The 25,169-nt window shown below is 46.0% G+C and overlaps 1 protein-coding gene across 6 annotated transcripts; it reads left to right on the top strand.

Moving 5' to 3' along the window:
• Positions 1–1,649: 1,649 nt before the first annotated feature.
• On the top strand, positions 1,650–25,169 carry PHF24 (PHD finger protein 24). 6 transcript variants are annotated; one of them, XR_009691081.1, is made up of 9 exons: positions 14,234–14,721; positions 15,364–15,549; positions 18,722–18,800; positions 19,095–19,300; positions 19,648–19,808; positions 20,126–20,221; positions 20,529–22,036; positions 22,708–22,803; positions 24,136–25,169. XR_009691081.1 is itself a non-coding variant. In XM_061132405.1 (8 exons), the coding sequence occupies exons 2-8, from the start codon at positions 14,344–14,346 to the stop codon at positions 20,623–20,625; spliced, it is 1,203 nt and encodes a 400-aa protein (XP_060988388.1). In that variant the 5' UTR covers positions 1,650–1,771; positions 14,340–14,343; the 3' UTR covers positions 20,626–25,169. The 6 variants fall into 6 exon arrangements, 3 of the variants coding, with proteins under 3 accessions (XP_060988388.1, XP_060988389.1, XP_060988390.1); XM_061132405.1 differs by adding an exon at positions 1,650–1,771 and having other exon boundaries at positions 14,340–14,721; positions 20,529–25,169; XM_061132406.1 differs by adding an exon at positions 1,650–1,771 and having other exon boundaries at positions 14,340–14,455; positions 20,529–25,169.

The raw sequence follows: 25,169 nt of genomic DNA on the forward strand, positions 1-25,169 counted from the left end.
TCTCTTTCATGTTACCAAGCCAAAAAAAAAAAAAAAAGAACAGTGGCTCTTGAGAAACAAGTAGTAATTTTAGAATGCTGTACATTAATGATTAGCAGCCAGTTCTTTCTTAGTGGCAGTACAGGTAAATGGTTAGGAATTTGGGGTCTGATGTCAGAAAACCTGGATTTCAATCTCTCCTCTACCACATATTAGCTACAGGACCTTAAGAAAGTTGCTTACCATCTTTGTGCCTCATTTTCATCACCAGCAAAAGGTAGGAACAAACAATACAGAATCTCAAAAGGATGGTGTAAAAATTAATGATTTAATATATTTAAAGAGTTTAGAATAGTATCTGGCACTTTGCTGAAAAGTCATAGCAATATGTAGTACTTTTTTCTTTTTTTAACTTTTTATTTTATACTGGAGTGTGATTGATTAACAATGATGTGTTAAGTTTCAGGTACTGCGAATTGATCCATTTATACATATACATGTATCCTTTTTCAAGTTCTTTTCGCATTTAGGTTGTTACATAATATTAAGCAGAGTTGCCCGTGCTCTAAGGTCCTTGTTGGTTACCCACTTTAAATATTTATCTTATATTCCCTATTGGTAAGTTTCATGACATTAAGAACAAACTGAATTCTTTTTTGGAGGGTCTCCTACAGTACATAACAGAACGAAACAAACACTAGATGTTCAAAAAATATGAATTGTATTTGAGATGTAGGGAGTGAATGCACAAGAAAATGAACGTAGGTAAAATTGTAAACACAATTTAAATAAAAAGTTTTGGCGTTTCATTGGCATATTTTCGGTTATTTCTTTACCATTAGTGCTGGGGGCTTTATGACTCGGTCTTTGCCTTGCTCTCTTCGGAGCGTGGTGTTTGGTGAAGTACATGTCAGAACTGCTGGCCTCCTGACAAGCTGGCTATTCAAACAGTCTGAGGTATGAGGTTGCTGCAGCAAAAACTGGGCTGCATTAAACTACGTTACTTTGCTGCTGGAGATGAAAGGCCAATAATCTCAGGAAAGAGCTCACAGACAGTGAGCACTTTGTGAAGGCTCACTTGGACCCTTCGCCGTAGGGTACTGCGAAGGTGAGTGCCCTGATGCCAGGGGCCGTGGGCTCGGAGACCTGAATGGGCAGCTGGCCTCGGCAGGAAAGACAGCCCCGCGAGGCCGCTGTTTGAGTCATCCTCACCTCCCCAGGCAGGTGCGAGCGGCAGGACGCTTCGGCTTAGCCACTGCGCGGGCGGGACTGGGAGCGGCCGCATTCCCCGCGGAGCCCACTCCCGGGCCGCCTTCTCCGACGGGCACTGACCTTGCCGCGGGCGTCCGGGCTGCCGCAGTCCGGGCGCCGCAGAGCCTGGCGCTGGTGGAGGGCGACCACTGGCACCCGGACCTACGGCTCGTCGGGTCGGGCTGCGGAGCCCAGGTGGAGCCGCGGCCCTCCCGCCACCCCTCGGCGCCTCGTTCCCGCGCGCGGTCGCCGGCTGAGGCGCGAAGGCCGCGCGTCTCAGCGCCGGAGGGCGGGGCGGCGCGCGCCCCTCAGCCCGCGGAGGTCGTCTCGCGCGGGCGCACGCGCCGCAGCCGCGCGAGGAGGGGAGGGTGGGTGTGCTCGGGGCGCGCGCGCCGCCGCCTCAGCCTGCTGCTCCGCCCGCGCCGCCTGCTCCCGGCGCTCGGTCCCTGCACGCCGGCTTCCGAGCGGCCATGGGCGACGCGGGGTCCGCGGTGTAGAGTCCGCCAGCCCCGGACCCGTGTCCCGCACCCAGAAGGTCTCGGTAAGCGGGGGCGGGGGCGGCGGGGACCCGGCAGGCACCGTGAGGGGCGGGTCTGCGGGCAGCGAGCAACCCTCCGCGGACTCAGAGGTGTTGTGTGGGAGCCGTCCCCGAGGGGTCCCTGTGTAAGAGGATGAACCCCGAGTGTTCCTGCCTCTACCCTTTGGGCGAGCCCCGGAGGCGGTGTGCGGAACCGCCCCCATGGAAGACCCCTGCGCTAGTGGAGGCTCCCAGGGCTCTCTCTGCGGCTTGCTACACCGGGAGGCCCAATGTGGAGGACACCATCCCCAGAGAGACCGTGCTCTGAGTACCTACGGGAGGGCAAAGGTGGTCTCTAGTATTGTCTCGGTGGAAGACCATTTGGGAACGTAGGGGAGCCTTAGGAGCCTGCACCTGGCACGGACCCCACAGAGGAGCCCAGTATACAAGAGGAGCTGAGACGGTGCCCTAGAACTGCCTGGAAGGAGCCTCTGATTGGGAGGAGAGGATCCTGCCGTGGAATCCAGGCCAGGAGTAACTTCCCATATGCCCAGAGGTCTTTGGCCTTGACCTCCGTCAGGGCTCAAAGTGCCCTGACTTTTGTCCCTCCCTCATGGTCGAGAGTCAGGGGTCCTGTAGGGCTGCGCCCCCCACCCCATTAGAATTCGTGTTCTCTGTGGTAGTCCAGTTGGCTCCAAGTTGGAGGCAAGAACTTCTATAAAAGCACAGGATGAAAGAGAGGGGAGAGGACCAATGATGCCTCTGAAGCAGAGAAAGGAGATTTGAGGCCCTGGGCTTGACCCTCAAGATTAAAAAGCAGTAAAATCAGGTAGAACAACTGACTCAGCCAGGTCCTGTAAAGAAGATCCTTTGACAGAAGGAAAAAAGGATATGTAAGATTATTGAGCACCCATGTGCCAAGTACTATACCAGGGAAGTTTAACATCTCATGTAATTCTTACAACAGCATTATGAAATTATCCCCTTTTAAACATTTGGCACTTTAGACTCAAAAGAGGTTTAGCAGTTTGCCCAAGGTCACAAAGCATGGGATCTTGAAATGTTTTTTCTAAGTTTATTTGGGAAAAAGTATCAAGGAGAGGCAAAAGCAAGAATATTTATTTGTTAAGTTGCATTAAGATACCAAGCATAGGGCTTTGCAGTGGTATACACACTCAGTAAATGTGATGATTAAGTGGATGAAGACAGTTTAATTGGGGATGAGCCTACTGCAGGAATTGATTTCCACTGAATCCCCAGATTTCAGGGTGTGGCTCCTTCACTGGCAGCCCCACTGTAATGATGCCTCTGGGTGGCTCTGTACTTAATTGGGTCTGGGAGAAGCCTCTGGGTGTGGTCTTTGATGGGATTTGCTCAGGGGGACTAGTGGAACCTTTCAGAGGATGGAGTATTCTGAGACTACCCTCACAGCTTGCAAAATCCTTGAGGGAAAGGACAGAGAGAGTGATCACTGTTAGGAAGCATGACCCACAGTGTCTCTGTGGCCATCTGACTACATGCACTAGCAGACATTGGTCCACAGATACCACTCAGGACACCTGACCAACAGTGCCTCTCTGTGATGAGGGAGAGGCAGGAAAGGATCAAAGCCAAGGAAGGCATACTGGGAGTCCATCATCTGAGGAATGCAAAGGGTCTGTGCCAGACATAGTCATGCACCCTTATCTCACCGCCTGGGCTGTGGTAGCTTTCATGCCACCTGAATCCCAAGGGTGTGAATTTGAGACCAAGGATAGACTCTGGTTTCTTGTCCAAAAATGGAGTGGTGAGGGCGCTAAGCAATAGAATTCACCACAGAGCCATTCTGGAAGAGTTTTCCTATCCCCCTCCTTTCTACTTCCACATAGCCAAACCTAGTGACATTCTCCTTTAATAGAAGAGAGTGCCTGGGCTCCTGGGGTTACATAGAAGAGAGATCAGGCTTGTGAGAAAACAGAACAACCTGGGTGTGGCATCTCATACACTGCTCAGTGAAGTAAACTGACAAAGGCTGATATTGGTTAAGCACCTCCCCATAAGAGAGTTGTTTATAATCCCCTTTCAGTTCAAACCCCTCTCATCAGTTTAACACACCAAAATAAACAGTGATATATTTTTTTAAAGAAAATCAGAACAAGCCTGCAAATATGATCTTTGCTCTGATTCAGAGATTTGTCACTGGAGTTTTATTCCTAAACCCACTCATGACCCTGGAAAAATTGTTAGATGGCTCCAGGTGCTAGATATCACTTCTTTAATGTCCAGCAATGGGTAAACATTAAGATTATAAAATTCTAAGAATATCTCTTCTGTAATTGCAGTGTGAGTCTGCAAATCAAATCATTCCACAATGGGTATGAAGGATGTCACCAGGTGGCCTTAATCTTTTTTTAAAAAAAAAGCTCTCTAAAGAGAAATAAAAGGGGATAACATGGCTCACACAATTTCACTTAAGTGCACACAAATGAGTCTGGATTTTTCAGTCTTTAATCTTCCTCATCTTCTCTGACCACATTCCTATGGTTTTCTTCCTCTACATTTGCCATCTCAAGACAATGCTTCCTTTTTCTCAAACATCTGAATAGTAGGGCCTTCCCCAGCCCATTTCTCATACTCCTTGTATTTTTTCCAGTACACCTCTTCTGAAGTGGATCATATTTATGCAAATATTTCTTTTTAACTACAGAATCTATTATCTTCTAGTCCTACATGCTTTTTCCAGCAGTGCTCTTGGTTTCTGCTGTCTTCATTTCCCAAATTGCTTTATTCATTTCTAATGGGAATATCATTATCCACTCCAGCCCCTCAATCTTAATGACCACATTCTGACAGAAATGCTTACCAGCTTTGGACCAAGAAACCAAGACCATCAGTGTCCAGCTGGAGACATGATTATTTTTTCCATTATAACATCTCCTTTCATTCTTCCTCCCCTTCCAGCAATCCCCTCAGAGACCCATATACATTTACTAAGTGCTACCAACTGCCAGGCACTATGCTAGATAAATATGAGAGTTTCTAGCCCTTGTGGAGTTCAAATAGGATCAGTCTGCATTTCTCTAGTCATTTAATATAACAAGAAAAAAGAGAGAGAAGTACAGCTTTACAGAGTATCTATAGGAATCATCATACAGTATGTCTTTTCCCAGGCATCACTGAAATGCAACTGCTGTTCTGTGCCTCCTCTGGCAACCACATTCTCAGCCCCCGAGGCATTGCCCTGCCAGAATGTTTTTTTGCCCATATGCTTTGAGTGAACTGGCCACGCTCTTGGCTTTCTCTATGATAATGATGACAGTACCTTAGAGTTGGATAACTTACAAAGCCCTGTTATATACATGATCTCTATTCGGTTTTGAGAAATATTTCGTCTTACTGGGGTCTTCTTACTAAAACAACAGTGTGGTGGCTAGCTGGCTGGCTTTCTCTCCATTTTTTTGTTTTGTTTCATTTCGTTTTGTTTTTTGAGCCTCCTAGTCAGACTTACAGGCCTCCCAGAGGGAAAGCCCCAAAGATTCACTACAGTCACTACGTATCAGCTCTTAGGCCATGAAGAGGAGTTTCCTGTTGGGCCAAAGGCCAAGCAGGGTACTTACTGGTCAACCCTGGGACTTACCAGGGCTGTCCTACTACCTGGCCTCAGAGGACCCAATTCTCTGATTTGGGTTTCCCTGAAATCCAAACACATATTCCCTTCAAACAGTTTCAGCATACTACCTCAAACCAGTTCTTTGGGCTAATTCTTATGTGAAGGCAGGTTTCTTTGCCTGTTTCCCTCCAGCACCTGGCTGGCTTCATACCATCTAACCCATGATGGAGTCCCCATATAGCTCCATGCCTTGGCGTATGCTTTTTTTTGTTTTGTTTTGTTTTTTGATTTGTCTTTTTGGCATGTGCTTTTATCTCTTCCTGGAATGCCGTTTTTTTTTTTCTTTTCCACTGGGGTAACTCCCACTCATATTTCAAAATTTAGCTCAAGCAACACTTTTTTTTTTTTAAATCCTAAACTTATGCCCCCTACATGCACACATACTCACACTGCTTTCTCACAGGCTGAGTAAGGTTCCATTTATTCATTTTTACCAACAGTTACTAAGTGCCTAATTTCTTCCTGACACATAGTAGGCTGCACTCAGCAAATATATGTAGAATCAACAAATAAGTAAGTCATGATAATTAAGGTGTAATGAGTGCTTTAAATGGGGCTGAATCTGTGCTTCAGGGCTCTAGAGCAGAGAACAGGGAGTGTCTCCATCTTGCTGAAAAGTTCTGCTTGCTAAATGCAATCACACCAGCTAATCACTGATGGTGTGCTATTCCTTAACTGTAGCTCTGCTTCTGTGGGAAGCCAGCACTGTGGTTTTCATGAAGACTCATCCCAGGCTCCCAGAGGCTAGAGAGCCTGCCATAATTTTGTCCTCATGTGTATTAAAGCTTTTGGACCTTCAGAAAATATTAAACAACAGCACCTCCCTCATGTCTCATTCTCTTGAGCTGAAGCCTAGAAGACATTTTTACTCAGTCTTCAGCCCTTCTGCTCCTTGGAAACCCCAGAAGAGCCCTGTGCAGTTGCGGGTGACTGTATCTTCCTGGGCTGACAGAAGCCAGCTGCTGCACTGGATAAACATTTAGAAAAAGAGAAGGGAAAAAGGGAGATACCAGTTAGACCTCTTCAGGATCTGTAGACATGAAAACTAAAAGTAGTCTGTAGACTGCTACTGCCCCGCAACAGAATGGCCGACTAGAAATAGACTCCATGAGCACTGTGGTGAAGTGCTGCATTCCTAAAGCAGCACCCAGCCACTGGAGATCATCCAGGCTATTTCAGGCTTGAATTTCCTCAAAGACCTGCAGAGGGTTAGGGGACTCTTTGATTGCTTGTGTTTAAAGTCTCAAGGTTGATGATGTGCACGGTGAACTTAAAGAGACTATGCTGTGCATCTGCATTTTGGAGACCCTGGTTCTACTGGTTTTCCATATCCTTATGGCTGGTCACCTTCTATATTAGGTATGTGGCTTTCCCTGAGGCTCTCAGACAACTTTTTAGGCATACGCTACCTGGAGCCAATTGTCAACAACCTTGAAAATTTTCACCCTTATTTGCAGATGCTATTCATGCTAAATTTCTCCATCCCAAACCGAGGAGGGAGGAGATATGTTATTAAGTTTACTGAACGTGCTCTCAGAGCAACTGCCATCCTCTGGGCTGGTCACAGTGCCCGGGGATATAGCATAAATGCAGGGGACTGTTGACTTTGGTAATCTTAGTCTCTCTCTCTCTTTTTTTTAAATCACTGTGGTTATGGAAACTGGCCAAATTCTAAAATTCTGTAGCTCTCTCCTGTGGTCAGAGAAATCACCCACAACTACTGTATGATCACCTGTTCTCACCCTGGCTAGCCCTGAGTCAGCAGTCAAGGTCCCCTCTGGGAGAGAAGAGTAGATGTGATGAGATGAGCAGGTGATCGTATAGCTTCTAGAACCGAACTTTGAAGATTTGGCCTGATCAGTCTCTGTGGCCAACATTGAGGATGTGAAAGGGTAGTGACACTATGTTCTCAAATAAGACACCATGTTCTTCTGTTGCCTAGTTAACATGCTCTGTGGAAGGCAGTGAGAACCACTTAGATTTTTCTCCCTCTCAATCTCAGTGAAAAACTGGGATTCCTTTTAATATCTGCTGAAGCCATTCTGGTTGTTTTCCCTTGTCCCCTGACTTAGAGGGGAATTTACCTTGTTCCTGCCTAGGGAAGTCCTCATAACCTCCAAACAATCACTTTTAGTTAGTTTTGAGCCTTTTTCAAATAGCTGCCATTCCCATACAAGAACCATATGAAGTCAAGTAAATGTACTTGACATTTAGCATGCCTAGCGAAGAGACTCCTACCTATGGAGAGCGCTGCTTCCCAGGCTCCTCAGAGCTACAAATCTTTATAGAGAACTTTGGGAGAGTTTCACTCACTGTCTTCCCTTTTCTTATTTCTCCACCAGCTCCTGCTATGGAGCAACCCCTCCTCCTTTTACTCCCACCACTTTGCCCTTATAAATAACCCCACTGTGTTGTAAGCATGTGCTCTGCAGAGAATGGGTGTGCCTTGCACGCACACATTTAAGGCTGCCCACGTATGTATTACTGCCTGACAAATGCATCTAAAGACTTTTCTTCCCTGAAGAAAGGTTCTGGTTGTCATCTGTTTTAGTCTTCTCCAGATCATAGACTCAGACAGCCCTGTTCTACCTTCTTGTCCCTCTTACTCACCACCACCTGCTCCTGCGTCCACGAGGTTTTTTCCCAAGCCTTCTCTAAGTGCACATCCTCTGACAGTCACATCATTCTTGGGACAATGTCTTTTTATCCCTCCTTCATCCTTGTTAAGAGGCAGAAATCCCCAGTTCCACCCATCAGCAAAAGGAGTAATCATTAGATATAATTTATGGCATCTTTGCAACTTGATTTCCTTTTAACTCTTCTTCCTAGGACTCCTTCCAGCACAGGAGAGGCCAGGTTTTTCTCACCAGGCATTTGTTTTTACCCATCACTAATCACTGCCACTTGTTTCTCCAGAAATTAGGACTGATTTTGTTAATTTCTCAAACACCCCAGGTGCACATCATGGGTATTTCAGAATACTTGCTTTTAATCAAGATGTCTTTTGTATATAGTTTCAGCCCTTCTCCATTAAGCATTAAGGGTTTCAGCCTCACTCTTGAAGTCTAATCCTGTTGCATCCTCACAATTGACTCTCAAAATTAAAGCCATATCAAGGCAAAATGACTTGGGCTCTTGTTTGGATTTTTGATGCTTCTTTTTAATGCCTCTGCTCTACATTTTCTGCCCTTGTGGGCATAAGGTGACCTAGAAAACTGAAAGGAATAGCAGTCCTTGAAGATCCTATGGTCAGGACTAGAAAGTGTTTTTTTATTTTTATGTCTGTCTGTCTGTTTTGATGGTGGATCTTCAGTCTCCATTGAAATTCCTTTAAGGACAGACTTAAAAATCCACTGCAGTGACATCACTAACAGTTGAGTAGCTTAATAGTGATTCTTAGCATCCTTACAGAGAATAAGGGTTGCGCAGGACTGACATGTGTTGGGATATGCTTATGATTAGTTTGCCAATACACTATTAATGAGTTGGGTCACTTACAGACTATAACCCTCCTAATTGACTGGACTTTGTTCAGAGTTCTTATTATCTAAAAAAGCCACTAAGAATCAAATGCACACCATTGATTTTTCCTCCAATAAATCATTCTTGAAAAAATGAATTTGGTATGGCTATTCCAGGTCTCCAAATACGTTTTTATCAACCTTTTTTTTAACTTGTGCCTTCTTGCTGATAAGCACTAATGTCTTATGACTGCTTACTGAATCTTCCACTACAACTTCTGGGAGGGGTTTGCCCCCAACTGTTTAGAGAGATAGCACCTTCTATATCTCCCCAGGAACCAGGAGAATACTGTCAAGCTCTGCTGTTTTGTAGTCTGTGTTACATACCCCCCCCCAAAAAAAGGCGATGGCTTTTAATATTTGTTTTCTAAATATAAATATATTACAATTGATATGCTTTTTCAATCCACTATTTCTTCCCTTTCCTAGAGTTCTGATATATATATACCTCTATATGCCCAGCCAGTGAGAGTCATTGCTCTGAAACTAGTGTTTATATTGGATTAAACCAGTTTTTTTCCCCTTTATTTCTATAGCATGAATATATCACAGGTTCTCTAATAATTCTCCCACTAAGGTAATTTTCACCTTTTTATAGCTGTAAAAATAAATGCTCTGATAAATATTCTTTTACATATGCCCACAGGTGAGAGGATCAAACTCTTGTTATACAGTATGGTTTTCTTCAGTCAAAAGTATATTAGTATCTGGAGAAGGAAATGGCAACCCACTCCAGTATTCTTGCCTGAAAAGTCCCATGAACAGAGGAGCCTGGCAGGCTACAGTCCATGGGATGGCAAAGAGACACAACAGCACACATGCATGAATCCAGAATTATTTCAAATTAAAGGTTTTTTTTTTAAAAAAAAATATGATAGTACCGTCCAGATTTTCTAGACCTTCCAACCACACAGACTCTTAAGACAGGCTTGAGAATTCAATTCTTACATCATTCCAGTCAAGGGAAAAGCATACCTTATACCCCACAATGTTGTCCTTGTCTTTCAGAGGTGAAAAGTGCAAGTCGCTCAGTCATGTCAGACCCTTTGCAACTCCATGGACTATACAGTCCATGGAATTCTCCAGGCCAGAATACTGGAGTGGAGCCTTTCCTTTCTCCAGGGGAATACTGGGTAGCCTTTCCTTTCTCCAGGGGATCTTCCCAACCCAGGTAACCATCTTTAAATCAAAAAACAAAAGCATAGTTCTCTAATTAAAAATGTATAATTATTCTATGGCTGTTTTTCAAATTGCAGGTCCAGACCCGTTATGAAATTATCAAATCATTTTAAAGAGTCACTATTAAGATTGCCCTTTGAACTAGAATAGAGAGGACAGAAAATACCTGGGAGCTTGACATGTAGTAAAATTAGGATTCTTTCACAAAACTTGGGGTTCAGTTATAGGTCTATGAACATGTGTTTATAACTGTGTGTGTACAGGGTTACATCATAAACTATATATCTTACTGTGGGCCACAGTCAAAAAATGTGAAAAGCATGCCATGGAGGTTTCTGAGGAAAACACTGTGGCCTTGGAAATAGTAATTGATGATGAGGAAGGTTCTCAGTGAAGGGCTCGGCGCTAGTTTTGCATTCTCCTCGCCTGTTCCTCTCACTCTAAGTTGGGGACCTGCTTTTCCACCTAACTGTAGAGCACAGTAGTGTGCATAAGGCACGTGAGCAGTGTCTTCAGACTACAGACCCAGCCCCTCAGGAACCCCCTGGGGGCTTCCCTGGTGGTCCAGTGGTTAAGACTCCTCACTTCCAATGCAGGGGGCATGGGTTCCATCCCTGGTTGGGGAACTAAGATCCCATATGCCATGCTACACAGCCAAAAAAAAAAAAAAAGACGAATTCCCTGGGCCCACAGCCTCAGGAAAGCTCTAACATACACACTCTCTCCTCTATCCATAGCCCCACCCAGGGGCTATGTGCACCCTCATATGCTCATGAGCTCACATGGACTTTTAAAAGAATGTAGAAAAGAACATGAGCATTCTAAATGCTTAAGACTGCATATTCCGAACATACACATTAACAGATAAAGAGCTGAAGCCCGTAGCGGTAGAATAACATGTCGTAGGTCACAGCAGGTTCAGAGCTAAAACAAGGCACCAAGTTTCCTCTGTGACTTTTTAAATTATATAATTAATGTACAAGGTAGGAAAATTAGAAAAAACAGATTAACAAAAATGTGAAAAACATATGCATCCTTCCTTAACAAAGATTAGATAACATGAGCATTTTTGTAACTTGCATTTTTCATTAATGTTCATATATTTTAACATCTTTCCACATTAATAAATTTACTTTTGCCTCAATGATTTTCATACTGTTCAGTCTTCCATTGTACCATAATTTAACCATTCTTCTGTGATCTAATATTTGTTTGCAACTGAGGGAAAAAATGAGTTTTTAATCACCTTAAACAGTTTCCTGAATTTGATCAATAAATCTTGCCTCTATAAATCTCTGTTGCTACTATCCTGTAAGTGACACTTATTCACAGCAAATATTCTTTAATCATATTTTAATTTTAAAAACAAATTTTACAAAAGGGGAATGGAATCTTTCCTTTCTTATCAGTAAACTTATAAGTTTTAAAAAATGAGCTGGGTTACTTTAATAACAAGTGATAGCAGGGCAAGCAGCTAGGCAGAGTAGGAATTTGCACCATTGTGGCACATAAAATAGTTGTTTCTAGAAAGAAGATGTCGCTGTCATCAGATTTTATGTGTATTAAGACGTCTCTGAAAAATAAAAATAAAAAGACTTATCCACAATTAATTAACTGGGAAATGTTATTAAATGCCTTTTCTCTTTCAGACACTTTGCTAGTCAGTAGAGGTAGATACTACACAGGGTAAAAACAATCTAATAGAGGAAACTGACATTGATTAAATAATCATCCTATTGAATATGTAATGACAAAGATAAGTGTTCTCAAGCAGAAGAGCACAGTGCTGTCAGCACTTCTATGTGGATTGGGGAGTCGACAGTGACTTCCATTAGGAAACAGTAGTTGAACTGAGCTCTAATAGATGAAGATGCACTAGCCAGGAGGAAGGAATCTTCAAAGGTCCAAAATGGAGACAGCATGGCAAAAAAAGACTAAAAGAAGACCAGTGTGGTTAGAATGGAATAAAAAAGGAAAACCAGACCGAGGAGGGCCTTACAGGCCATGGTAAAGAAACTGATTTTGGGGTCTTTTGTGATGGTCCAGTGGCTAAGACTCCAGTTCAGTCCCCGGTCAAGGAACTAGATCTCACATGCCACAACTAAGAGTTTGCATGCCGCAACTAAAGATCCCATGTGCTGCAACTAAAGATAGAAGACCCTGAGGGCTATAACGAAGACCTGGTGCCGCCAAATAAATATTTTGGAAAAGAAAGAAACCGATTTGGGGCACTTTATCCTGAAAGCTTTGGAAGGCCATTGAAGTTTTAAACTGCGGATAGCGTAACACCTGAATATCCCAGAGATATTTTTAATTCCGCATGTATAAAATCCAACTTCATCATCCCTCTCTCTTATTTCCCAATTTCCATAAATGGCACTACCCTTCTTCTTAGTTTTAAACTTAAATTTAAAACTGCCATCTGAATAAGTCAGGTGGGGAAATCCTGAATAAAATACTGTATGACTTCACTTGTGTGTGGAATTTAAAAACACTGAACTCGTAGAAACAGAGAGAAGAATGATGGTTTCCAGAGGCTGAGGGGTGAGGGAAATGGGGGATATTGGTCAAAGGGTACAACATTCACTTATAAGATGAAAAGATCTGGGAATCTAAGGTACAGTATGTGACCATAGTTAACAGTTCTATATTGTGGACTTGAAAGATGCTGAGTATAGAATTTAACATTCTCATCATAAGAACAACAAAATGGTAATTGTGTGAGAAAGGAATGTGCTAACCGTATTGTGGTACACACTTCACAATATGATGATCAGGCCATCACATTGTACAGTTTAAACTTAAGCAGCGTTATATGTCAATAGCATCTCAATAAAGCTGGGAAATAAATATAACTTGCCCTCTCACCCTTTCCCTCGATCCAATCAAGTTATCAATTATTCCTAAATTTCTCTGTTTCCATAGTATCAAATCAACTCAGTGTCATTCCTGCTGCTACCATTTCAGTTTAAACTCTCTGCCTCTTGCCTAGACTATTATAGTAGCCTTCTAATCAGCCTGAATCTCTCCTCCTCCCCTCTGTCACCTTTTTCCCCAAACTGAGGATAACTTCCTACCCATCTTTCAAGGTCCACTCTGACTCCCAGTTTTATGGTCTCACCTTCCTTTAGGCATTTCCAGCACACTCTTATTTTTCTTTGAGTTCTGGTGTTAAGTAGCATGAGTGGTAAGACTCTGTTCTCCCGCCTTCTATTTCCAATGATAAGCTGTCAGTGTCTTGCACAAATTACTGTTCAATAGGCCTTGATTATGATGAATTGAGAGCAAGTGGACTCTGTTCCACTTAGAACAGATGTTCCCCAACTGCATTCCGCTAAGACCCTTCAGGCTAGGAAATAGCAGACCAACTCTGCTCTGTGCCATGTTGTGCCTTCACTTTCCAATGCCCGGTACTCCAGAGGAAGAGCAAGAATAATGTACCTTTTTAACCTGTAAAGAATATAGACCTTTGTTCAACAGTTCAGAGAATCAAAGCAGAAAAGGTGGCCATGACATTAGTGAAGGCTTACAAGTGTGAGAAGCACTGTAAAGCTTGTAATGGGCAGGTTGTCTGTGATCGACAAACAGACTCATAAACAGGCATAGCTACTAATTAGAGAGGGCAAAGGAAGTGTTTGAGACCTTGACCACATGTATGAGGTGGGAGAGTTTCCTGAATGAGGCATTCAGCCCTCCAAAAATAGGAGTTCATGTATTCTGACTCAAAAAGTAGGCATTTGATATGGACTCTTGTGTATAGCCCTTGTCAGAGGAGCATTCCTTCAGTCCCAAGTCTGAAAGGCATAGCTGCAGTCTTGCTTTCAGCCTTAGATCATCTCTGGCAGACTTGGGTTCTTTGGTCTCCCAACTATCTCAAAGTAGCAGAGGCCTGGGGCCCCTAGACCTAATTGGCTTCGGGACAGGAAGGGAGACAGAGATACCATCTCACATTTGTAGAGTGCTTTCTAGTCTACACAAGCCCCTTTTCTAGTGTTAATTCTCATAATATCTCTGTGACGTGTGCTGAGTAGATCACCCTCATTTTACCAACAGGAAAACCAAAGTCACAGGGCCAGTCAGAAATAGAACCAAGGTCTTCTGACTCCTTAACAAGTGCTCTGTCCACCCCACCAAAGGAGAAGCTGTTTAATAGCATTTGCCACTGAGATGAATGGTTGAAACGCATTGGCCTAACATGACAAGCCATTGGCTGAGTCTGGGCCCCTCTGCTTTCTGTCCACAGAGCCATGGGGGTGCTGATGTCCAAGCGGCAGACAGTGGAACAGGTGCAGAAGGTGAGCCTGGCTGTGTCTGCCTTCAAGGATGGGCTGCGGGACAGGCCTTCGGTCCGACGCACAGGTGAGCTTCCAGGGTCTCGCCGTGGCACAGTAGAGGGCTCTGTCCAGGAGGTGCAGGAAGAGAAAGAAGCAGAGGCAAGTGCCCCAGCGCTCCAAGAAGAGAGCAGTGCCAGCCGTGCCTCCTGGGAGAGGCTCCGGGATGGGCGCGGAGTGGAGCCTGAGGAGTTTGACAGGACCAGTCGTTTTACACCCCCTGCCTTCATCCGCCCCACCCGAAAGCTGGATGACGACAAGCCTCCAGATATCCGCTTGGAGCCCAGAGAGCCTGTGAGTGTCCACAAAGGGCAGAATCCTCCAGTTTTAGACCTTCTGAGGATCAGGGAGCAGGACAGGGAGGCCTGGGTGTGGTTAAAGTAAGACTCAAAACCAGAAAGATGGAGCTGAGTCAAAGTAATCTTTGAATTTCTTCCCCAAGAATAAAAATATTATATCCTGGATAGACTTAGTGATAAAACTTGAGGAAATAGGTGATAAGGAATGATACCATGGGGGGAGGTGGTCTTGTGCCAGCCCTCGCACCTAAGAGATAATATTGCTTTCTGTAGGAGACATTTTGAAATTTGGGTGAGGTAGGGAGAGGGTCACAAAACTAGAAATTGCTCTTGTATTTGGTGCCAAGAAACACAGGGATGCTGAGGGTCCTGCAATGCCTGGGACAGTCTTTCACAAGAGATTATTCTTTCCAAAAATGCTGATCACATCCCTGCTCAGAAACATGGTCACAGAGGCCTGAGCAGCTGGAAAAACCTGCTGGCTCTTACCATCCAGGGAGAACACTCTATTGCCTTAACCGTGGCTTCAGTTGGAGTTGCTCCTCTAGGCTACTCCAGGGACACTCAGCCCCATTCAGGTAGCACTGCTTGGTGGCCTAGGATCCTGCTGCTGTTCACTGCTGCCATCTTTCCCCAGGTCGTTAATGATGAGATGTGTGATGTCTGTGAAGTCTGGACGGCCGAGAGTCTCTTCCCGTGCAGGGTCTGCACCAGGGTTTTCCATGATGGCTGCCTACGCCGCATGGGCTACATCCAGGGAGACAGTGCCGCAGAGGTGACCGAAACGGCCCACACGGAAACAGGCTGGAGCTGCCACTACTGTGTGAGCCTTGGCTGCGGGGACGCTGGGCTCCTGCGCCGCTGACTGGGCACTTTCCCTGGAGGAGAGTGTTCCAACAGTACACACAAGGGCTAGGACAGGCTTTCCCTAGCTCAGTACTGTTGACACTTGAGGCACAATAATTCTTTGTTCTGGGGGCTGTGTGCATTGTAGGATGTTTAGCAGCATCCCTAGCCACCACCCACTAGATACCCGTAACACCCACCCACAGTGGCAACAACCAAAAGTGTCTCCAGATATTACCGAATGTGTCCTGTGGGAACACGACATCCCAGTTCAGAGCCACTGAGCTGGAGGACAGAATGGATAGGATGAGACCCAGTTATTCAAAACTGATTCTGCTTGGAGCAGTGGTGGTTTAGTTGCTAAGTCGTGTCCAACTTTTCCGGACACATAGACTGTAGCCTGCTAGGCTCCTTTGTCCATGGGATTCTCCAGGCAAGCATACTGGAGTAGATTGCCATTTCCTTCTCCAGGAGATCTTCCCGACCCAGGAATCAAACCCCCAGGTCTCCTGCATTGCAGGCAGATTCTTTACTGACCAAGCTATAAGGGAAGTCTTGCTTGGAACAGCACTTAGTCTAATAGTTGATAGTTGTCATTCGTTGTATTCATCTGGAAAACCAACCTGAAATCCTAACTGGCTTGCTTCCCATAAGGATAGATTCTATCTCAGGAAAAGTTCTTAGTCCTGAGATTGCCATTTGGCTTTCTACATAACTCTTTGGAGCCTTTTTCTTCATCTCTGAAGTAATCATTTTGTGAATTAAGTGACAAAGACCTGTTGATTCAGAACTTTGCAAATTATACATGAATGTCCTCTAACTTTTGAGAAGATAAAAAAGACAGATTCATGTCTGTTTCTCAGTAAACCTGAGTAGAGTTCAAGTCTTGCTTTATTGATCTGTTGCCCTGCAGATCTTCATTATTCACTGATTTCAGAGTAATGATTATAAGCTGATCCCCTCTTCTTGCTACCACCGAGGATAAAGTAAAGATGTTCTGCTTCCTAACAAATAATACATTCTGCACGGCTTGTCCAAGTCCATAAAGTGAAGTATAGAACAGTTACTTCTAGTCACGTAAATAGCTTCTCCCCAGCTGGAATATGACACAGCAGAGCCTCCTCTACAGGCAATCTCTTCTAGTCACCACTCCTCCAAATGCTAACTTGTTCACTCACAGCAACTCTGTTTGGCAGTGTATCTCCTGTGATTCCCCAGCCACCTGTAATTTGGCTTGTGTATCCATCATTCTGCTGAACTGGCTCTTCTAAGATCACCAGTGACCTAACTGTCAAGTTCAGTGACCTTTTCTCAGGAATCTTTTACTTGACCTCTCTGATGTATTTAGCACTTCTTATCGCTCCATCTTTTTCTAGGGTATGAATATTTTTGTGAGAGTCTTTACACAAAATGTGGAAATCAGAGAAAAGAGAAAATCAGTAAAATGCCATCTGACTTGTATAACCTCTGTTAACATTACCTCTGCATTGTACAACTCTCTTTTCTTGGCTTCCAGTACCCTCTACTGATTCTCTTCCTAACTTCCTTCTCTGACCATTCTTCCTAATAAGTGCCCTTAGTTTCTTGTCCCAGACCTAAACGCTGGTGTCTCTCAGGGTTCTTTTCCCACTATATTCTCTCTCTCTGGATCTTCATCTACTTCAGTGGCTACTCCACCACCTAAATATTAATAATTCCCAAATCTGTGGGTCCAGACCTAAATTTCCTGTCTCTTAGACTTATATCCATCTTAATGTCTCACAAGTACTTCACACTCAACATGCCCCAAAATGAATTCATCTTTTTCCCCACACCCATTATTCCTTCCATTCCTTGCCTCTGTAAATGGTAACACCACCATCACCCCCTAATTACCAGCCCCTACTCATTTCTCTCCCTCACCCCTCACATCCAGGGAGTCAGCAAGTCCTATGAACTCTACCTCCCAATCTCTCTCAGAGCTTTCCCCTTCTCTTCATTCTCAGGTCTTAGTTTAGCCACTCATCTTTTCTTTATTGCATCAACCACCTAACTGCCCCCCATGCCACCAGCCTTTGCCCATGTAACCCATTCTCTACACAGCAAAGAACTGACCATAGCACTCCACACTTAAAAACCTTTCTGTGACTCCCCTTTGCTCTCAGGAAAAAAGGCCCAGTTTGAAGGACTCAATAAAAGGTATTTCAGGCACGTCACAATCAGGCTTCTGCTGACCTCACCTCCCTTATCATTTATCATTCCTCCCTACCCTCTCCCAAGACACACACACACAGTCACACTCTCTATACTCCGGCTGTACTGAACATCTCACAATGTTATACACCATTGTGCCAAGTATATACTAGGTGCTCAAAAAGTATTTACTGAAAGAATGGTTTGGGTTTTTCATGAAATCCACAAATGAATATTCATGAAATGTCTGCTCCTATTCTTTATTGGTATTTTAGAGAGGAAATGATCTACTGTAAAGAATCTTTGGTAGTTTAAAGACTGTAAGACTATAAATTAATGCTAACAAAATAACATATCAGTGCTCTTTTGAAATTAAAACTTCCATGGCACCACTAAAAAGAAAAAATCATTTGGTTTTAGGAAATTTTTAATGATGGCATCTCTTTCAAAATCATTCTGGAGTGAAAGTGATACAACTTTAGGATTAAACAGTTTTACCAAATATGGAAACTGGAGTTAGAATTAAACTTTTTAAACTAAAATACTCTTTGAACACAGTCTAACACAGAGGCCAGATACGTAAAATAGATAAAGATGGAGCTACTCTGGTAGATGGAGCTGAGGATTCACAACTCCACCCACTTTCCCCCTTTTCACTTGCAGCAGCTTCCTAAGGCACCACCAAGGAGCCCCTAAGCTATCTCAGAGAATAATCCAAAAGCCACTACTTTAGTAAAAGGGACTTCAGGGTGGAGCCAGGATAACTGGATTCTGGGGATGATCCCGGCCAGAGCTGGACAGCTCTGAGCAAGTCCTTTCCCCTTTCTGGGGCCTGAGTCTCCTTGACTGTGAATGAGATGCTGGGATCAAATGATCCCATAATTGCCGTCCATCTGAAATACTGTTTCACCCTTCTTGATCCTTGGCCTTTCTTTCTGGTCTATATGGCCATTGATTTAGCTCTTCTTCTTTTTCAGGACAATCTCAACTTGCTGCTAACTGAGGAGGAAATGTACAGCCTCACAGAGACCTTTCAGCAGTGTAAAGTTATCCCTGGTAAGGCTGGGTGGTACTGCCAATGGAGAGGGCCAGGCAGGCTTCTCCTTCATACTTTCTAGGATGAACCATGAAAGGAGTAATCTGGAATTTGGAGGGCAAGGGTGTAAATGGAACCCTGTTTGCAAGCTGTTGGCCTGCCCCTGGTCACAGCCTGTGTTATCCTGGCTATGGAGACAGACTGGACAAAAGCTGTGGGTGTGGGGGCTCTGGAGGGCACACTCGAGGTGAGTGGAGGTACTCCAGATGCTGAGAGAAGGGTGGGCATGCCTAGCACGTGGTGCCTCCCCACAGACTGCTCCCTGACGCTGGAGGACTTCCTACGCTACCGCCACCAGACAGCAAAGAGAGGGAGCAGTGGCAGGGCTCTAAGTGAGGAGCAAGAGGAGCAGGCAGCCCGCCAGTTTGCAGCCCTGGACCCTGAACGCCGAGGACACGTTGAGTGGCCTGACTTTTTGTCCCACGAGTCCCTCCTGCTTCTACAGCAGTTGCGTCCCCAGGTAAGGGCCAGCTGGGGTGAATGTCTGTGGGATATTGGGTGACAGAGCCCTGGGAAGCATGCCAGGCAGGTTGGGGGAACACTGGGTACTCTCTGAGCAGGAACCAGTACCAGGAAAGGGCTCAGGTTCCAGCCAGTGACAGGTGATCCAGTGCCTGGGCTGGGGAAACTGCCCAAGGAAGACTGATTTGCGCTGGACCTCACTGCAAATGTTGGTGCTACCAGAAAGGCTCCAGGCAGCTTCAAAGGGAGGTTGCAGAGATAATAATAGAGGTAGGATTCTCTATGGCTTGACAGTTTACAAAATATCTTCATCTCCAAGGTCTTAATTTCTCTCTTCTTTCACAGAACTCTCTGTTAAGGCTTCTAACGGTCAAGGAGCGGGAGCGAGCCCGAGCCGCCTTCCTGGCCCGGGGCAGCGGGAGCACTGTCAGCGAGGCCGAGTGCCGCCGTGCCCAGCACTCTTGGTTCTGCAAACGCCCCACCGAGGCTCCCTCCTGCAGTGTCAGGTCCACTCCCTACCAGTCCCTGCCCCCACTCACCTACCCTCCTCCTTTGTCCTTTGGTGTGAAAGGTACCTGCCTCCCTGTTTCTTCAGCCCTTTCGTCCAGTAGCCAGGAGAGGATCCTTCTGTGAATTAGATAGTGGCCAGTGACTCCTACTGGCCAAGGCATAGATCAGCCTTGACTCCAAACCCTCTCACCCATGTCAGAAAAGTCTGGACGTGCATATCCAGGGGTTCACCAGAGCTTTGGATTCACCAGAATGTGGGAGGGGCAGACCTTTCACGGTCCCACTTCTAACCACATGTCTTTGTACCCAACAGTGTCAGCCATGTGGGTCCCATAGCAGACAGCAGCCCAGCCAGCAGCAGCAGCAAGAGTCAGGACAAGGCCCCACTGCCCACAGAGCCTGAGTCCAGGTGAGTGACACCTCCTTACCTGGCTGTCTACACCCCGATCCCCCCACACACAAGTAAGATTGGGCATTACCCACCATCACCCCAAAACAGCAAATGCCCACCCCAGAAACCAGATTTGACCCCAGATCCACAGGGCTGGATCAAATCTAGCTGTCAGCCTGGAGGCACAGTCTGCCAGCACCACTTCAGGCACAAGCCAGGACTTCCCTGACTTTTGCCTGGCTCAAGCCATGCTGCTGGGACCAGTCTTCTGAGCCTCCAGACTCAGCAACCAGCCTCACAAATCTGTTCTTTGCTTCCACTCCAGATTTGTGGATTGGCCTACCTTCCTGCAGGAGAGTGTCATCTACATCTTGGCTGCTCGCCCCAACAGTTCGGCCATTCACCTGAAACCCCCAGGATAGCATGGAGCAGAAAAGCTCAGTTTGGGGACAGTGGCATTCTCTCCCTCCTTCATTTCTCCCTTTCCCCACTAACCTCTGGTCCTGATACTTCTGGGGATGGAGCACTGTCCACATCTCAGTTTATCACTAAGCTTGGCGGCACTGAAGTCGCCATTCCCCTCACAACAGAGGTGGTAAATGCATTGCCACGTGGAGAAGCCCTGGGAGCTGTGGCAGCATCTGCTCCAGGACCACCCCCTGCCCTCACACTGCAGACTGGGCCTGCCACTGCACACGTATATGTGTGCACACACATGCACACACAAACACACACGCCTAGCTGTCCATGCCGTCAGAGACCTGATACTTCTTTTTTGTTGAAGAAAGACCAAAGTTCTTTTGTGAAGCCCCTGGTATAGATGGGGGGGGGGGGGGGTCTCTATTGGCCAGTTTTCATTTACAGTAGGTCAGTCTCTGGCCAAGTGAGTCTTAACAAGGGGGCACATCAGACTCACATACTCTGCTAGAGATGCTGCCAGACGCCCTCTTCCCACACTGAAAACCCCTTCTGTGCTGAACATCTCTTCTACTAGGTGTGTGCTGTGTCCCTTAGGTGTGTTGGGGTGGGGGAAATGGTCAAAGACCACCACTGCACTTATTATTTATTTATTGTTTATTTAAACCCCAATTCCTGGTGACAGAGAAGGAGCTAGTCTGTGGAGTGCCAATTAGAAAAGGGGGAGGCAGCCCCTCCCAGGGACCCAGAAATCTAGGAACCTCTCATCCAGGTCATTTAAGTCCAAAAGTCTTTATTTAGCAGACCAGTCCAAACCCAAGGTGAGCCATCCTGACCCCTGTTTTTTAGGTGGGTGCTCATGGCCCAGAGCCCAAGGGCCAAATGGAACAGGTATGATGGCAGTAGTCACAGCCTTCTGGGTTAGGTGCTTCACCCAACTCAGCTACCACAGAGACCCAAAGCCTGAGCTCCAGGGAGGGCAGGCCTGAATGAAAGAGGAGAGGAGGCTCATTTTTTTCCATTCTTTAGCATAACTGCAGACATAGAAAAGTATGCCATGGTATGGCGTACAGAGCCCTAAACAAGGGGACTGCTTTCAAACCACATGACAATGAGGATAAGAGGCTGGAGCTAAGAAGACGATTTGCATCTCAGCTGTCTTGAACAGAGAAAGTCTCAGCAAAGCCTCACAGAAGGAGGAGGTGTTCCCTTCTCCCTGTTACTAAGATATGGCCTGAGTTGCTGTTTTTCCCCGTTGCTCACCACATGTTCTTCCCCACAAGCTTAGGGCCTGGACCTGGCAAGGGAGAACTTCAGGGGCAAAGAGATGCTGCCACAAGGCCACCAGACTGGCCTCTCAGCCCCGGCTGTTCTTCCTAAGTTCTCACCAAGTTCTCCAGTCAGCATATGCTATGGGTAAGCATAGGCCCTAAAGTTCAAGCTTCTGTTTCCAACCTCATGACTTAGGTTTAGCAAGGTCTGACTTGGTACCAGGAGTTATTTGAGAGGGGCTGGGCTCAGTCACAAAGGAACTAACACATCCACATTCCTTTAGGCACTTCTACAGAAGACAACATACAACTCAGGGTTGCTCAGAGGATGGGGGGAGCTGTAACTTGGGGCATGGCAAGAGCACTGTATGGTCTCCTCCTGTAGAGACAGCATGACCTGAAAGTCAAATAAGAAGCTTCTGGGGTTGGATTATTTAGGACTGAAAAGAAGCAGACAGACAATGAACTGGGTTCATGTGTATGGCTCCGAACATTTCAAAATCCTCAGTTCTTTGTAAATACTCCATAGCCACACTCCCAAGACTAATCAGTAGGAGGGGCCATTATTCAGTCCAGCCAAAAAAGGAGAAAGCACGAGACTCTTGGGCCCAACGACTGTGTCTGAAGCAGCCCGGCCTGGGGTTCTGCACTCAGAAGATTAAACCACATTAAGCACAAGGGCTCTTGCTTACTCTCCTAGCAAATCACCTTTTATGTCAATGGCCTTGGGCTGCTTGATCTCAGGACAAGGCATTTTGAGTAAAAGCAAGCTCTACGCTTTGAGAGCTGAACAGCTTTTTTCTCCTGCCTTATCAGTCACAAGGATTGGAAGTCCATCTTCTTGTTCCCTGATCCTTCACAGACCAAGGTGATGCCTACCTTTCTGGAGCAGCAGCTTCTAGCTTTCTGTGGGTGAGTGGTAACGACTGGAGGCCACTAGAGCAGCCCAACTGTATCTCAGGGCCTGGCAAAACAGGCCCCAGGGTTCTTCCACAGTAGGATCTGACCCACTTGAGACCACCCTTCCCTATTTTGGGACAGCAAGCTTCCTTGGTGGGGACATGCTTCAAAGGGCCCAGAGGAGACAATGCCCTCATCAAAAGATGGGGTGCCATGTCACAGGAGTCCTAGGAAGCAGAAAAGGACAGAAAAGCAAGCAGTCTCTTCTCCACAGGCATCTAACTTCTTACCAAAGGGGAGAGGAGAGGTTCCATTGCTCCCTCAGTTAAGAGTTGTAGAAGCTCTGTCCCAACCCGCCTTTCTGAGGTCTCCCCTTGCAGTGTCCTAATCCACAGAGCCTCTCTCCAGGATTTATGGAGACATTCAAACTTTTATAAACCTCAGTTCAGTTCAGTTCAGTCGCTCATTCGTGTCTGACTCTTTGCAACCCCATGAACCACAGCACACCAGGCCTCCCTGTCCATCACCGACTCCTGGAGTTCCACCCAAACCCAAACCTAGTGAAGCTCATTTCCTTTCCTTTTCAAGCCCTTTCATCATTGTGACTGTCTGAAATTCTGCCAAGTACAGAAATTAGTGTGTGACTGTAATAGGAGTACAAGAAAATGTTTCAATCTTAGCTACCCAAAATTGCAGAGATCAGTTCTTTTCCCAGTCACCCCCAACTGCACCACCACCCCCAAGTCAAGGGAGGCTGAGGTTACACAGATGCTCCTCTGAAGACTACTTGCCCTCAGTCTGTTTTTAACCCACAGTCCTCTTCTCCATGCTCAGGTATAAAGGCAGGGACGTCTGGATGATACAGTGGAGCTTTGGGACTGAGAGTCAGCTGAGGCAATAGCTGTGGCCACATAGCCTCCTCAGATTTGTTCCATGGCTTCCTCTCATGAGATCAGCCTTTCCTAGCAGATGGAGGCTCTATGCTTTTGCGCAACAGGCCCCTTTGATCCTAGGGATGGAGCAGTTTCCTCACTCATGGATACTGATCTGTTTCAAGAGCTCTTCCTTAGAGGATAGCCATGGCTGAAGCCATGAGCACATTGCCTCTTTTTGTCCTCAGCCTAAGTAACTGTGACTGCAGGCCAGACACTGGCCTTTCTGGCCCTGGTGCTCCCTGTGGGATGTCGCCCTGGCCTTGTTAGAGTGACCAAATATGGGGGTCCCCCACTCCTATCAACAATATGGGAAGCACAGAATCAAACCACCTGGGAAGAGAGCACCTCCCTGGATGCTGGGTTCAGGATGGTGCCTAGGCTGCTGAGCCTCAAACCTCAACCATTGCAGGTCTCATGGCTTCAGTAGAAGTGGTGCCAAGAAGCCTAAAGGCAAGAGAGAAGCTCAAAAGAAGCTCTCTGGCAGGGCCCCAGGCCAGCCGTGAATACCACAAAGCCAAGAGGAACCCCAAGGCAGGACTGGTAGCAGCTCTGGTGATCCTGCAGGTCCCATCAAACCAACAGAGTAAAGACAGATACATACTTGTCATTTAAAAGGCAAAGCACTACTGATGCCAGAATTTTAGGACATCCTGGCAGCACCTGTAACCAGACCCCTTTTTACTCCTCTGTTTACAATGAAATAAAATAGTTGCTTTCTCCACAGCACCGGGTTTCAACTTTCCCAGAATCTTTCTCTGGGCCCTTAGCTTACAGCCCAGACAACAGAGGCCTCCTTGAGTGGGGGGTATTAATGCATCATGCCTATTCTCGATGGTTCACCCTGGAGTGGGGTAGGACTAGGCATTTTCCCTGCTGTTGCTTTCTTGCTGCCACTGCTTTAAGCAACCTTGAAAGGAAAGAAAATGAACAGATTACAGAATCTCCAATAGACCCCACTAGCACTAAGGAAATTTTCTTCCCTCTGGGCCACACGACCCAATGACTCAGATCAGAGAGGATGTCAGATCTGCTCAGGCCAGTGACTAAGAAGCCCAGTAACATTCTAGTTTGTGTAGCATGGGTTGGGATGACCATGGATAAGAACATCAAGGTATAAGTAGCAAGGCCTTTCCATATCCATGGTGAAACAAAGGCCATCAAGCGTAGCCTCCTGTGAGAGATGGTCTCTGATTTGTCTTCTGGCCGAACACAAACTTGTGAGAATGGCTCTGAGAGCACTCAAGTAATAATGGAGGATCCAATGCTGCTCTTCAGAAGGTAACTTGACAGTAAGCTGAGGGGAACATCCCCAAGCCCTGTCTTCCCATCACTATAACTGCATGCTCCTCCGCATGGCTCAGCCTTCACTCCAGAAGGAGCTAATGTTCCCAGAAGCTGGGCACAATGGAAATCCTAATAAAAAGATAGTGATGTTATTTTGGC

Source organism: Dama dama, chromosome 29 (assembly GCF_033118175.1).
Source record: "Dama dama isolate Ldn47 chromosome 29, ASM3311817v1, whole genome shotgun sequence".
In the NCBI taxonomy this organism is placed as follows: Eukaryota; Metazoa; Chordata; class Mammalia; order Artiodactyla; family Cervidae; genus Dama; species Dama dama.

Coding starts and splice junctions, on each gene's coding strand:
- PHF24 (XM_061132405.1), top strand. CDS start 14,344: ATGGGGGTGCTGATGTCCAAGCGGCAGACAGTGGAACAGGTGCAGAAG. Junction 14,722..15,363: donor GCTTGGAGCCCAGAGAGCCT/GTGAGTGTCCAC, acceptor ATCTTTCCCCAG/GTCGTTAATGATGAGATGTG. Junction 19,809..20,125: donor GCTCCCTCCTGCAGTGTCAG/GTCCACTCCCTA, acceptor TGTACCCAACAG/TGTCAGCCATGTGGGTCCCA.